General features: G+C 41.4%; 1 protein-coding gene across 2 annotated transcripts in view; it reads left to right on the top strand.

The window, feature by feature from the left end:
* Positions 1 to 12,063, top strand: part of pik3cb (phosphatidylinositol-4,5-bisphosphate 3-kinase, catalytic subunit beta) — a 197,202-nt gene that overhangs the window by 149,811 nt on the left and 35,328 nt on the right. For both annotated transcript variants that reach the window (XM_041178348.1, XM_041178357.1), the window contains exons 13-15: positions 1,868 to 1,989; positions 3,415 to 3,558; positions 9,584 to 9,683. In XM_041178348.1, coding sequence (XP_041034282.1) covers positions 1,868 to 1,989; positions 3,415 to 3,558; positions 9,584 to 9,683 — 366 coding nt within the window. The remainder of the gene's footprint in view (positions 1 to 1,867; positions 1,990 to 3,414; positions 3,559 to 9,583; positions 9,684 to 12,063) is intronic.

The following is a 12,063-nucleotide window of genomic DNA, read 5'->3' as shown; positions in this document are numbered from 1 at the left end:
ATCTGATCATATATCTCCACCTACCCCCTGATCTTATGGTCAGAGGGGCTACTGTACAAAAAGTTTAAAAACATGATGACAATTAAGTCATTTTGGATTCAGAGACCTACTTCCTGAGTGTGAGAAATTGAGTATTGCGGGAATATAAGTGGTTTAAGACAGGAATCCCTGCAAGTCCAGGACTAAGGAGGAAGGGCCCATACTGTTAGATCAGGAACAGGTTGTGTTGCAACTCTTAATATGATCCCTTAGAAGCTTTCATTTTGTGTTTTAGCACAGGTATATTGATTTTCTGCTTGTACAATTACAGTACACTCATGTAAAGAAATGGAAATATTTCTCAAAGATGGATATTTTAGGGGATAGCTAAGAGTCAGGCTGACTGACCGGACTGACTGCCGAGAAGATTGTGTGGTAGTTGATGTCTATCTGTTTTAACCCTGGAACAATATCTGTTTGTTTAATTCATTCACTTAACTCATTTATGTCAATCTGTGTGAGAGAAGGTCTCAGCTGCAACTTGTAAAAATGAAGCTTGTCGTCTAATTAAAATGGTACGATAACAGATCAGTTAGCCTCCTTCTGTCATTAATAGAGAGCAAGAGATTAAATCACACAGTCTCGACTTGCAGACTCCTGTTCAATTTAGAATGTATTTGGAAAAAATTAGTGTACATATTGCATACAGCGTGTAAGGGTCTGCACATTGGACTGTGAAGTGGTTACTTCTTGTGATTAGATCAGTTATCTATATAATAGACACACGCATGCTTAATTTCACTGACAGCAAAACACATTTGTTTTAGTGTTGTACCCTGGTTATAACAAAAGCAAAATTAGATTTTAATTTTTACAATGATTATAATAGACCACCCCTGTACAGAGTGGCATTTGGGAGCAATCCAAAAAGTGATTTGTAAAGGGAGAAGAGACTGCTTTTCAATAGATTCTCTGTTTGTGTAAAAGCCACAAAATGTGTTGACAGAGCCTGGAGTACGTCCGAAACTTGAGAGAGTTTTGTGTTTGGTCTGTTGAAGAAAAAGAGAACTTGCACTTTTTTAAAACCTTTACAAACTCAAGGCATCCAGAAGTGCCATTTAATCAATTATGTACTTCTGAAGTGTAGTGAAGTGTAGTGAAAGTGCAGCACCAATTTGTGCACAGCAATCTCGCACAAATGGCAAGCTGGAAGCATGGAATTGGTATGGGGGGAGAAAGGGTGATATTTGTTTCCAAGAGTCCACTCCCAAGACAGGCAACAGGCTTCTTATTTACATATAGAAAGAGCCTATAACTCCCATTGGAGGCCACCTCTGCAAAATTGCTTGTCCTAAGGCAGCTCACACCACCTGCATTCAGGAGAAAAGGTCTCTGTGCAGCCTAAGCAAGGGTCCTTTAAAGGAGCTGCCATCAAAGACCAATCCTGCTCTTCCAGCTACACATTCAAATCATGTAGGCTACTGCCAGTCATCACAGCTCCAATCATGAACTTGAAACTCCTTCTCAATTGGTGAGTCTTACTTTTGTAATATGACCAGCCATGTGTGTTTTCCAATATCTTTAAATTGAAAGAAAAAATAACTGAAACTGGATAAAAAAAACAGCAAGGCCATTAGCATCTGAAAGTGAAAGAAGGCAATATTGAGATGGAATTCTTTTTCCAAAGTCACAGCTGAAATGTTAGCCTTTCCTTTTCTTTTCACTTGTTGTCTGGCCAAATGTACGCCACTGTTTTTATTATTTTGTAATACCTCTTTAGTTTACTGGTCCATCTGTTGAAATTTTCTCTGTAGAACTAAGAAGCTGAAGAGTAATGATGTCTTTGTATTGATGGTTTTCTGACTTGATCTCTGGTCTTTTGGTGCAGCTCCAAGCATTACTCCAAATATGGACCAAACTAGCACCTAGAGAGGCATTAGAATTACTGGACTTCAACTACCCAGACCAATATGTGCGGGAATATGCTGTGGGATGCATGAAAGAAATGAGGTTTGTCTGATACAATGCCCTAAAGATATGGTTATGTGGATATTTGTTTAGAAAAATAATGAAAACAAATATTGTTGCTTGTGAGTTATATTGACAGGCCACCAGCAGTAAAACATCTGTTTGTACAATATTATTGAGTTTAAAACTTGCTTTAAATTAATTTTCAACTTAATGTTTTATCGATTTTCAACAGATGTGCCTTTAGAGAGGGGTTATGAACAAAGTATCAATATGGTGTCCCATGAAACTGTCAGATTGTCATGATGTCCTTTAGGGAAGGAAGCCTACTGTCCTAACTTGGTCTGATCTGTATGTTAGTCCAGTTCAATGCTTATATATTTGACTCTTAATTGCACTCTGAAAAGGCCAAGCAAGCTACTCAGTTGAATCAAACAGCTGCAAAAAAAACTGGAAGACCCACCACCATTTTCTCAGTGTCACAAGGGATAGGCAATAAATGCCAACCTTGCCAATGGTATATCACGAAAATGAAAAAAAGCAAGTATTAAACTGTTCATCGGCAGTAATTGGGGAAGAGAGGTGAGGAAACATTCTTAACGTCATCAGAATAAAGCAGGTTCACTGAAAGAATTCCATTTGCCTTGTTCCTGTACACAGACTGAGTGTTTTTCATACATCATATACATGGGGTCACATATTTAGACTATTTTCAATCACACTTGTCTGGGAGGTTAACTTGCTGGTGTACCAACCTGAGTACAACATCTGAAAGTGGGAAGTGCAGTCAGCAAAACGTGCAGGCTACAGTTTTTATTCTGCCTGCCATGATAGAGCTCTGCGGATTCGTCTTTTCATGTATGCCCTAAAGCTCTGCTTCCCAAGCAGTTTTTTTTCAAATGTTGGGGGAATGCATATGGGTGTGTCCACTCTGTGTCATTTATGAGGCGCACAAGCAATTTGTCAGTCTGTTAGAATAACTTTTATACCCAGCTTTGCACCAGAATGGAGTTACATTGTACCAGTGCTAAGTCAAAGAGGTGTGAGACACTCTCCAACTGATGATTTGGTTTAATGTCCTTGGAAATCAGATCAGATCTCTCACTCTCAAGTTTTTTTGTTACTTTCTCATTGATTTTGCGCCCAAAAAGTTTCACAGTAGTGTGAATTGATGCAACTTGAGTTTAATACCCAGGTAATACAAATGCAGCTACTTTAATTCGATGGAACTTTGTGCTCATTTTAAATATGTATTTTAAACACTCGGCTTGCATTAAACACACATTTTACAATGGGTTTTTGAAGTGGCAATTCACTTTTAAGTCTTATCTAGCTTCAAAAAAAGTCACATTGAGACAACTGTAGTGTTTTAAATAATTAAAACTAGAAAGCATCTGGACCAAATGAAAAATATGTGCTCTTGAACAAACATTTTAATTTAAACTGCCAATGTGTTTTCTCTTCCAGTGATGAAGAACTTTCTCAGTATCTCCTACAGCTGGTACAAGTACTGAAATATGAGCCTTACTTTGACTGTGCCCTTTCCAGATTTCTTTTGGAGCGAGCGCAAGCCAACAGAAAGATAGGTCACTTCTTGTTTTGGCATCTCAGGCAAGTTGGATCAAAGGAATTGCATGTATAATTGAAACTTGACAAATGCCAATAAAATGGATGCATTTGCTAAGACTTGGCTTATGATCAGTGCCCTAGTTTTATCTCTATACTATGAACACGGTATGTGATTTGTTGAGACATATGACTCATCACTCAGAAATAAGCATTTTCGTTGTGCCTCTTTAGCTTTTCAAGTACAGTTGCAGTGCGCAAGCTGCAAATTACACAACGCATGGTAAGTATAGAAATTTGTAGAAAAATGTGTGTACCAGATCATTATCCTAACTGAGTATTTAGGCTTTTTTCCAATGCTGCCATAATGGCTGCATTACCTTTTGAGTCGATGGCAATTGTTTGCTGTGCTATATGCCAAAGAGTAGCACTGGGGGGGTCATGTGGTAACCTCTGACCCCTGACAATCCAATCCGTGTATAGTCCAGGCAACTTGGTCCTATTTGTACTTAGTTCCTATTTGCTAATCTTTCCTGTTTGGATTTTGTGGACCAGGAGATTTATAAAGAGCTGTTAGTAATTTTGTTGCCCTGTTGGTCAAATAAGTTATAAATCAAAACACACAGATCTCTATGTATCAGCAATTTAAGGCCTGTGTAAATTGGTGGGAATGTGGCTTCAAGCTTTCTATATGTCCCATAAGGTTCCATGATACGTACTGAATGCAGTGACATGAAGGCAAAAAGCTTACGTACCCGTGCTATATGGAGTATTGTTGGAAACACAAGAAAACACAAATTGTCCTTTTTAACTCCAGCATTATCAGAGCTTTTATTCTAAGAATCTACCCTCTTAATTTTTATTTTAACATGCGAGGAACTCTCTTAATTCTTAATTAACCAAATGTAAAATGATCCTATCATTGAAGTCTATTCTACTCACCCTGACAAAGAACTATAGGAAGAGAGCTGAAAGGGCATCAATTTTCCCAAACCCCATGTAAATTGTTAATTATGAATCACTTGGGTGTTAGTTGTACTCAGATGGTGGGTATCAGTAGGGGATTCATCTGTGCTCATAAACTGAAAGAGGGATTTTGTGTGGTTGGAGGTGCACAATGTGCCATGCGTTTCTCTGTAAATACAAGTTTGTAAGTTGGCGTGGTGGATGAGTAATCCAAAGACCTAGGGTAATGCTCTGCGGACCCAGGTTCAAATCCCACCGTGGCAGAAGGGTAAAATTTGAATTCAATAAAAAATCTGGAATTAAAAGTCTGATGATGGCGATTGTCGTAAAAACATCTGGTCCTTACCTGGTCTGGCCTAAATGTGACTCCAGATCCCTTGACTCTTAAATGCCCTCTGAAATGGCCTAGCAAGACACTCAGCTGTATCAAACTGCTAGAAGGTCTAAAAGGAATGGAGCTGGATGGACCACTCAGCATCGACCTATGCAGCGGGAATGACAATGACAAACTCAGCCCTGTTGACCCTGCAAAGCCCTCCTTGCTAACATCTGGGGGCTAGTCAAGCATCAGCCTGACATAGTCATACAAGTGGAATCTTACTTTACAGGAACCACCATCTCTATCCCTGCCCTTTCCACCAGAAGGACAGACCGAGTACTGTGGTATAGAATTGGGAGGGAGTTGTCCTGGGAGTCCTCAATATCCACTCTGATCTCATGGCAATAGGTCAAACATAGGCAAAGAAATCTCCTGCTGATTACCATGTACTGTTCCCCCATCAGCCGATGAATCAGTTGAACACCACTTGGAGAAAGCACTGGGGGTGGCAAGGGTGTAGAATGTGCTCTGGGTGGAGGACTCCAATGTCTATCGCCAAGAGCGGCTCAGTAGCACAACTATAGATCAAGCTGGCCAAGTCCTAGCCGCTAGACTGGGTCTGCGGCAGGCGGGGAGGGAACCAACAAGAGGGAAAAACATACTTGACCTCACCTTCACCAACCTGCCTGCCGCAGATGCATCCGTCCAATGACAGTATCAGTAGTTTTTCTTTATTCTTTTATGGGGTGTGGGTATCTTTAGCAAGGCCAGCATTTGTTGCCCACCCCTAATTACCTTTGAATTGAACACTTCAGAGGGCATTTGAGTGAACCATATTACTGTGGGTCTGGAGTCACTTGTAGGCCAGACCATGTAAGGATGGCAGGTTTCCTTTCCTAAAAGACATTTTCAGATGGGCTTTTACGATAATCGATGATTGTTGTCATGGTTGCCATTACTATACTATCTTTTTAATTTCAGGTTTCTTAACTGAATTTAAATCCCATCAGCTACCAAGGTTGTATTTGTACCCATGTCCCCAGAGCATTAGCCGAGGTCTCTGGGTGACTAGTATAGCAACATTACCATGATGCCGCTGTCTTCCCTGCACAGTCCTTGTGGAGACAAAATCCATCGTGTTGTGTGGCACTACCACTGTGCTAAATGGGATAGATTTCAAACAGTTCTAGCAACTCACAACTGAGTAGCCATGAGGCACTGTGGGCCATCAGCAGCAGCAGAATTGTACTCAAACACAATCTGTAACCTCATGGCTCGGCATATCCCCCACTCTACCATTACCACCAAGGCAGGGATCAACCCTGGTTCAATGAAGAGTGCAGGAGGACATGCGAGGAACAGCACCAGGTATACCTAAAAGTGAGGTACCAACCTGGTGAAGGTATAACACAGGGCTACTTGTGTGCCAAACAGCACAAGCAGCAAGTGATAGACAGAGCTAAGTGATTCCACAACCAACGGATCAGATCCAAGCTCTGCAGTCCTGTCACATCCGGTCGTGAATGGTGGTGGATAATTAAACAACTCACTGGAGGAGGAGGCTCCATACATATCTCCATCCTCAATGATGGAGGAGCCCAGCACATCAGTGCAAAAGATAAGGCTGAAGCATTTGCATCAATCTTCAGCCAGAAGTGCCGGGTGGATGGCCTAACTCGGCCTTCTCCGGAGGTCCCCAGCATCATAGATACCAGTCTTCAGCCAATTCGATTCATTCCACGTGATATCAAGAAACGGCTGAAGGCACTGGATAGTGCAAAGGCCATTGGCCCTGACAAAATTCCTCAGTAGTACTGAAAACTTGCGCCCCCAGCCAAGCTGTTCTAGTACCGCTATAATACTGGCATCTACCTGGCAATTTGGAAAATTGCCCAGTTAAGCCCTGTATACAAAAAGCGGCACAAATCCAACCTGGCCAATTACCATCCCATCAGTCTACTCTCAATCATCAGTAAAGTGTTGGAAGGGGTCATCAACAGTGCTATCAAACGACACTTGCTTAGCAATAACCTGCTCGCAGATGCTCAGTTTGGGTTCTGCCAGGGACACTCAGCTCCTGACCTCAGTACAGCCTTGGTTCAAACATGGACAAAAGAGCTGAACTCCCGAGGTGGGGTGAGAGTAACTGCCCTTGATATCAAAGCATGATTTGACCGAGTCTCGCATCAAGGAGTCCTAGCAAAACTGGAGTCAATGGGGATCAAAGAAAAATCTTTCTGCTGGTTGATGTAACACCTAGCACAAAGGAGTATGGTTGTGGTTGTTAGAGATCAGTCGTCTTAGTTCCAGGACATCACTGCAGGAGTTCCTCAGAGTAGTGTCCTAGGCCCAACCATCTTGAGCTGACTCATCAAAGACTTTCCATTATAAAGTCAGAAGTGGGGAGGTTCGTTGATGATTGCACAATGTTCAGCACTATTTGCGACTCCTCAGAACACTGAAGCAGTCCATGTCCAAATGCAGCAGGACCTGGACAATATCCAGGCTTGGGCTGACAAGTGACAAATAACATTCGCACCACACAAGTGCCAGGTAATGACCATCTCCAACAAGAAAGAATCTAACCATCACCCCATAACATTCAATTGCATTACTATTGCTGCTGTATCCCCCACTATCAACATCCTGGGGGTTAACATTGACCAGAAACTGAAATGGACTAGCCATATAAATACTTTGGCTACAAGAGCACGTTTTGAATCTGTATGACTCTTCTTCAGATTTCCAGCATTTACAGTATTTTGCTTTTACCATATGCAGTAAAATTGGCTTCAACCACACAATGTAATAATTAATAATTCAGAAGCAGCATCTAGGTCAAAATTCAGATAGCCAGGTGATAAAGGATAGAATATGGGAGTCCAGTCTTTATTCACTTTTTAATTTATGCGACAAGTTACTCACCTCCTGACCCCAAAGCCTGTCCATCAACTACAAGGCACAAGTCAGGAGTGTGATGGAATACTCCCCACTTGCCTGGATGAGTGCAGCTCCCACAACACTCAAGAAGCTTGACACCATTCAGGACAACTCAGCCCACTTGATTGGCACCCCATCTACAAACATTCACTCTCTCCACCACTGATGCACAGTGGCAGCAGTGTGTACCATCTACAAGATGCACTGCAGGAATTCACCATGGCTCCTTAGACAGCACCTACCAAACCCATGACCACTTCCATCTAGAAGGACAAGGGCAGCAGACAGGTGGGAACCTGAAAGTTCCCCTCCAAGCCACAACCATTCTGATTTGGAATTATATCGGTGTTCCTTCACTGTCACTGGGTCAAAATCCTGGAACTCCCTCCCTAACAGCATTGAGGAAGTACCTACACCACATGGACTGCAGCAGTTCAAGAAGGCAGCTCACCACCACCTTCTCAAGGGCAATCAAGGATGGTCAATAAATGCTGGCCCAGCCAGTGATGCCCACATCCTATGATCGAATAAATTAAAAAGTGAATAAAGACTAGACTCCAGTATTCTATCCTTCATCACCTGGCTATCTGAATTTTGACCTAGATGCTGCTTCTGAATTATTAATTATTACATTGTGTGGTTGAAGCCAATTTTACTGCATATGGTAAAAGCAAAATACTGCAAATGCTGGAAATCTGAAGAAGAGTCATACAGACTCAAAACTGGGGAAATGCTACAATACAATAAACAAGGACAGATTTGGAAGCTCTGAACATGAACCTACAATGTTCTCATTACCCATGTGGTTAACCAATTATTAATTAGTATTTGATGAATTGTTCTAGTTTTGACTAAGTATCATTCCTTTCCTTTCACTTCCTCTGCCCTTTATCCTCAATTCTTTCCACCAGCCCTGGGCACAAGTTTGATACTTTTACGCCACAATATCTCACAAAATGTTTCCACACTGAACACCATATGCAGTGACAAAAACAAAAAATGCTGGAAAAACTCAGCAGGTCTCACAGCATCTGTGGAGAGAAAGACAGACTGAATATGGTGTTCATTGTGGAAACATTTTGTGAGATATTGTGGCGTAAAAGTATCAAACTTGTGCCCAGGGCCGGTGGAAAGAATTGAGGATAAAGGGCAGAAGAAGTGAAAGGAAAGGAATGATAGTTAGTCAAAAATAGAACAATTCATAAAATGCTAATTAATAATTGGTTAACCACATGGGTAATGAGAACATTGTAGGTTCATGTTCAGAGCTTCCAAATCTGTCCTTGTTTATTGTATTGTAGTATTTCCCCAGACTGTTTTAAATATGTTCATATGCCATATTGACCGACAAAAGCCTTTCATGAAATGAAACTCCGATAGAGGAAGATTTTCTCTGGGCCCAAGTGTAGCAAAGTTGTGAACTTTTTCTTTCCGAATAGGTTTCAAATGTCACCATGTGGTTAGTGCATTGTGGAAATCTCCCTCATCCTGACTTGTAGAAGAGGTGTAAGCTCATTGTAGTTTAAAGCGGTACAGGAAGCTACACTTTATTGCTTGTAATGGGTTGCGAGGGGCCGGTTAGCTCAGTTGGCTAGAGAGTGGTGCTTGATAATGCTGACGGCATGCACTGGCTCTCCCTGTACTGGCTAAGGTACTTCTAGGGACTTGCCTCTTCTCCTTGTCCCATTGTAAAATCATGGTGTAAAAATATGTGGAGAACCATAATTGGTAACCGTGAGACACTGAGGACGCCATATGAAGAGAGAGGGTGGGATGTGGCCTAAGCACGCGTGACCCTAAAGTGTACACTGATGTTTGTAATGTGCACCTTCCTATTGCTTCCAGGTCTGAAATGCACCTACCTGCTACTTCGCTGCAATTTGGATTGATTCTGGAATCATACTGTCGAGGAAGTATCACCCATATTAAAGAGCTTTCCAAGCAGGTAATTACTAGTTTAGTTTTCAAATTCATCTAGTCAGAAATATTCATTCAGTAAATGATTGGACATCAGGTTCAGAAGTTTTGACTATGAAAAATCATGTCAGGAATCAAGGATTGTAAATGTTGGTGCACCAGAGAGAACAATTCACTAAAGTGGATAAAACTAAGGGGCTGAGTGAGTCATGTTGACAGGAAAGGGAGAGGGGTTGGATGGATATGTGTTCCCTCAGTCTGCCCCTCTACCCCATCAAAGCCTTTCTTCCATTATTAATGTGTACCTCCCACAAAAAAAATGAATGGAATTGCATTTACTCAAGGTTCACAAACCACAAAAAAAAGCTACAATATCCTGAAGTTGCCACTATTATTCTTCACAATCTACAACTTTTTTTGATGTGCTAGTGCTCTGCTACCCATATCCTATTCCGCTCACCCAGCTCCCATGTTGTCAATCACCTACATTGGTTTCAATTTCCCTAAAGCCTTCCATTTAAAATTCCCTTCCTCATATTTAAATCTCTTCATGGCCTTGCTCTCCCTCCACGCACCCCCCCCCCCCCCCCCACACACACACACACACACACACACACACACACACACGCTGTAGCCTCTTGTAGGTGTACGATTCTACTCTGCACTTTTCATCCCTCTGACTTTGGCCTCTTGCACATCTACCCCCTCACCCTTTGCCTTGTCTTTGGAGGCCCTGACTTCAGTTGTCAGGTGTTGTGGCCTCGAATTCTCTCCCTAAAACTTTTTTTCCTTTTCCATTTTCTTCTCCTTCAAAAGCCTCTTTAAAACCCATCTCTGACCAAGCTCTTGATTAATACTCCTGACAGCTCATTCCATCTTTTGCCATCCATTTACTTTTTCTGATTCCATCCCTATTAAGCAATTTGAGACCATTTTCTACTTAAAAGGTGCTATATAAATGCAAGTTATTTGTTATTGTTGCATTGCTTCTGGACAGTCAGCAGTTCCACTGATGTGAGAAAACTTAACTCATCCCAGTAGTAAATACATTGAAACAAGACTCAGCCCCTCCCGCCGCTTTCAAGTTAAAATTCTGCCCATTGATTCAGAATTATGGCAAGAGCAGAACTGATTTCAGATTGAATTCTCTGATGTGTTAATGGAAGCTGGAGAGATATTGATATTCGATAACTGACACGCATTAGTCACAAAGCTCCAGTTGATCATCCAATTTTATTTTTCTTCTTTGCAAATTATTCCTCCAAATTTGACTAACTTAGATATACTTTCTTCTGAGTAGGCAATTGGTAGGTTTGCTATCTGAGACAGCTCTTCACATCCTTTTGCAATTTGTCACCAGGAGGCACAAGGAACTGCCACACACAGCCTTCTCCTCTGATATTCCAACTCTACTGTAGAGAGATACAGCAGTGTGCACTTGGTATCTACACATTAGGCATGGCTCAGATTGAGAACTGAGCCAAGCAAGGATTGATCTTTTGCTTTTCTCACACTCCATGGCGGTAGGGATGAAATGTTTCAAGACCCAATGCAACCCGGAAGGCTTTACATGGGGTGGGCAGTTCATTAGAAAATTGCAGGTGCGCTGTCTGTAATTTTCCAACCATTAGCATCAATGGGTTTCACAATAAACACCAACAGCAGGATTTTGGGAATATTGCATCCTTATTTGGGTGGTGAGGATGAGGGTTGATTTATATTTTACCCAATTAAAGTAAACGTGATGGGATGACACCACAGTGTCACCGGAGGTTATATTTTAGATAGTTTTGAGAAATCCGTAAAAACCTCATTATACCCCTGAGACCCTCAACAGTTGAAGTCCATATTCCAGTGCTTAAAGAATAGATTTTGAAACATATTTAAAAGCTTTTTGTTAATGTTTTACATAATATCTAAAAAAATGGTAACAAAGTGCAAAGGGAGCCCAATTTTTAAATGATTACATGTGTCTGCTTAACTCAAAGCTGTACAATTATCCATCATTATTTACCTGGTTACGTATCCTGGGAATATGGAGACGAAGAACATGTGGAAGATACTCCACACCTTAAGGCTCTTGAAGGATCTATTTTTCACGATTTAAGATTGAGTCAATGGAAGTTACATTTTTGAAAAAGGCACAGGGAACTCTGCTGTCAACAGAGTTGAAGAATGCCCAACTGTGCAAACACGGAAGAAATTCAAAGCACAAACACTTCAAAAAGTTCCTGTTTGTGCAGTACAGATTCCATTTTCTCCTTATCGGATGTGTTTCTCCAACTCAAGGGCTGGTGGAAATGTGGAACAGTGTTGGTTTTAACAGATGGTTGACCTGGTAGATTCCTACTGTCAACATTCCAGAACCAAACATACAGTTTCCACAATATCCTGTCTGCTATAGCTGT

The sequence above is a fragment of the Carcharodon carcharias genome, chromosome 2 (genome assembly GCF_017639515.1).
Source record: "Carcharodon carcharias isolate sCarCar2 chromosome 2, sCarCar2.pri, whole genome shotgun sequence".
Classification (NCBI taxonomy): Eukaryota; Metazoa; Chordata; class Chondrichthyes; order Lamniformes; family Lamnidae; genus Carcharodon; species Carcharodon carcharias.
Note: the sequence above shows the minus strand (reverse complement) of the source record. Positions and strands in the feature narration are given on the sequence as shown.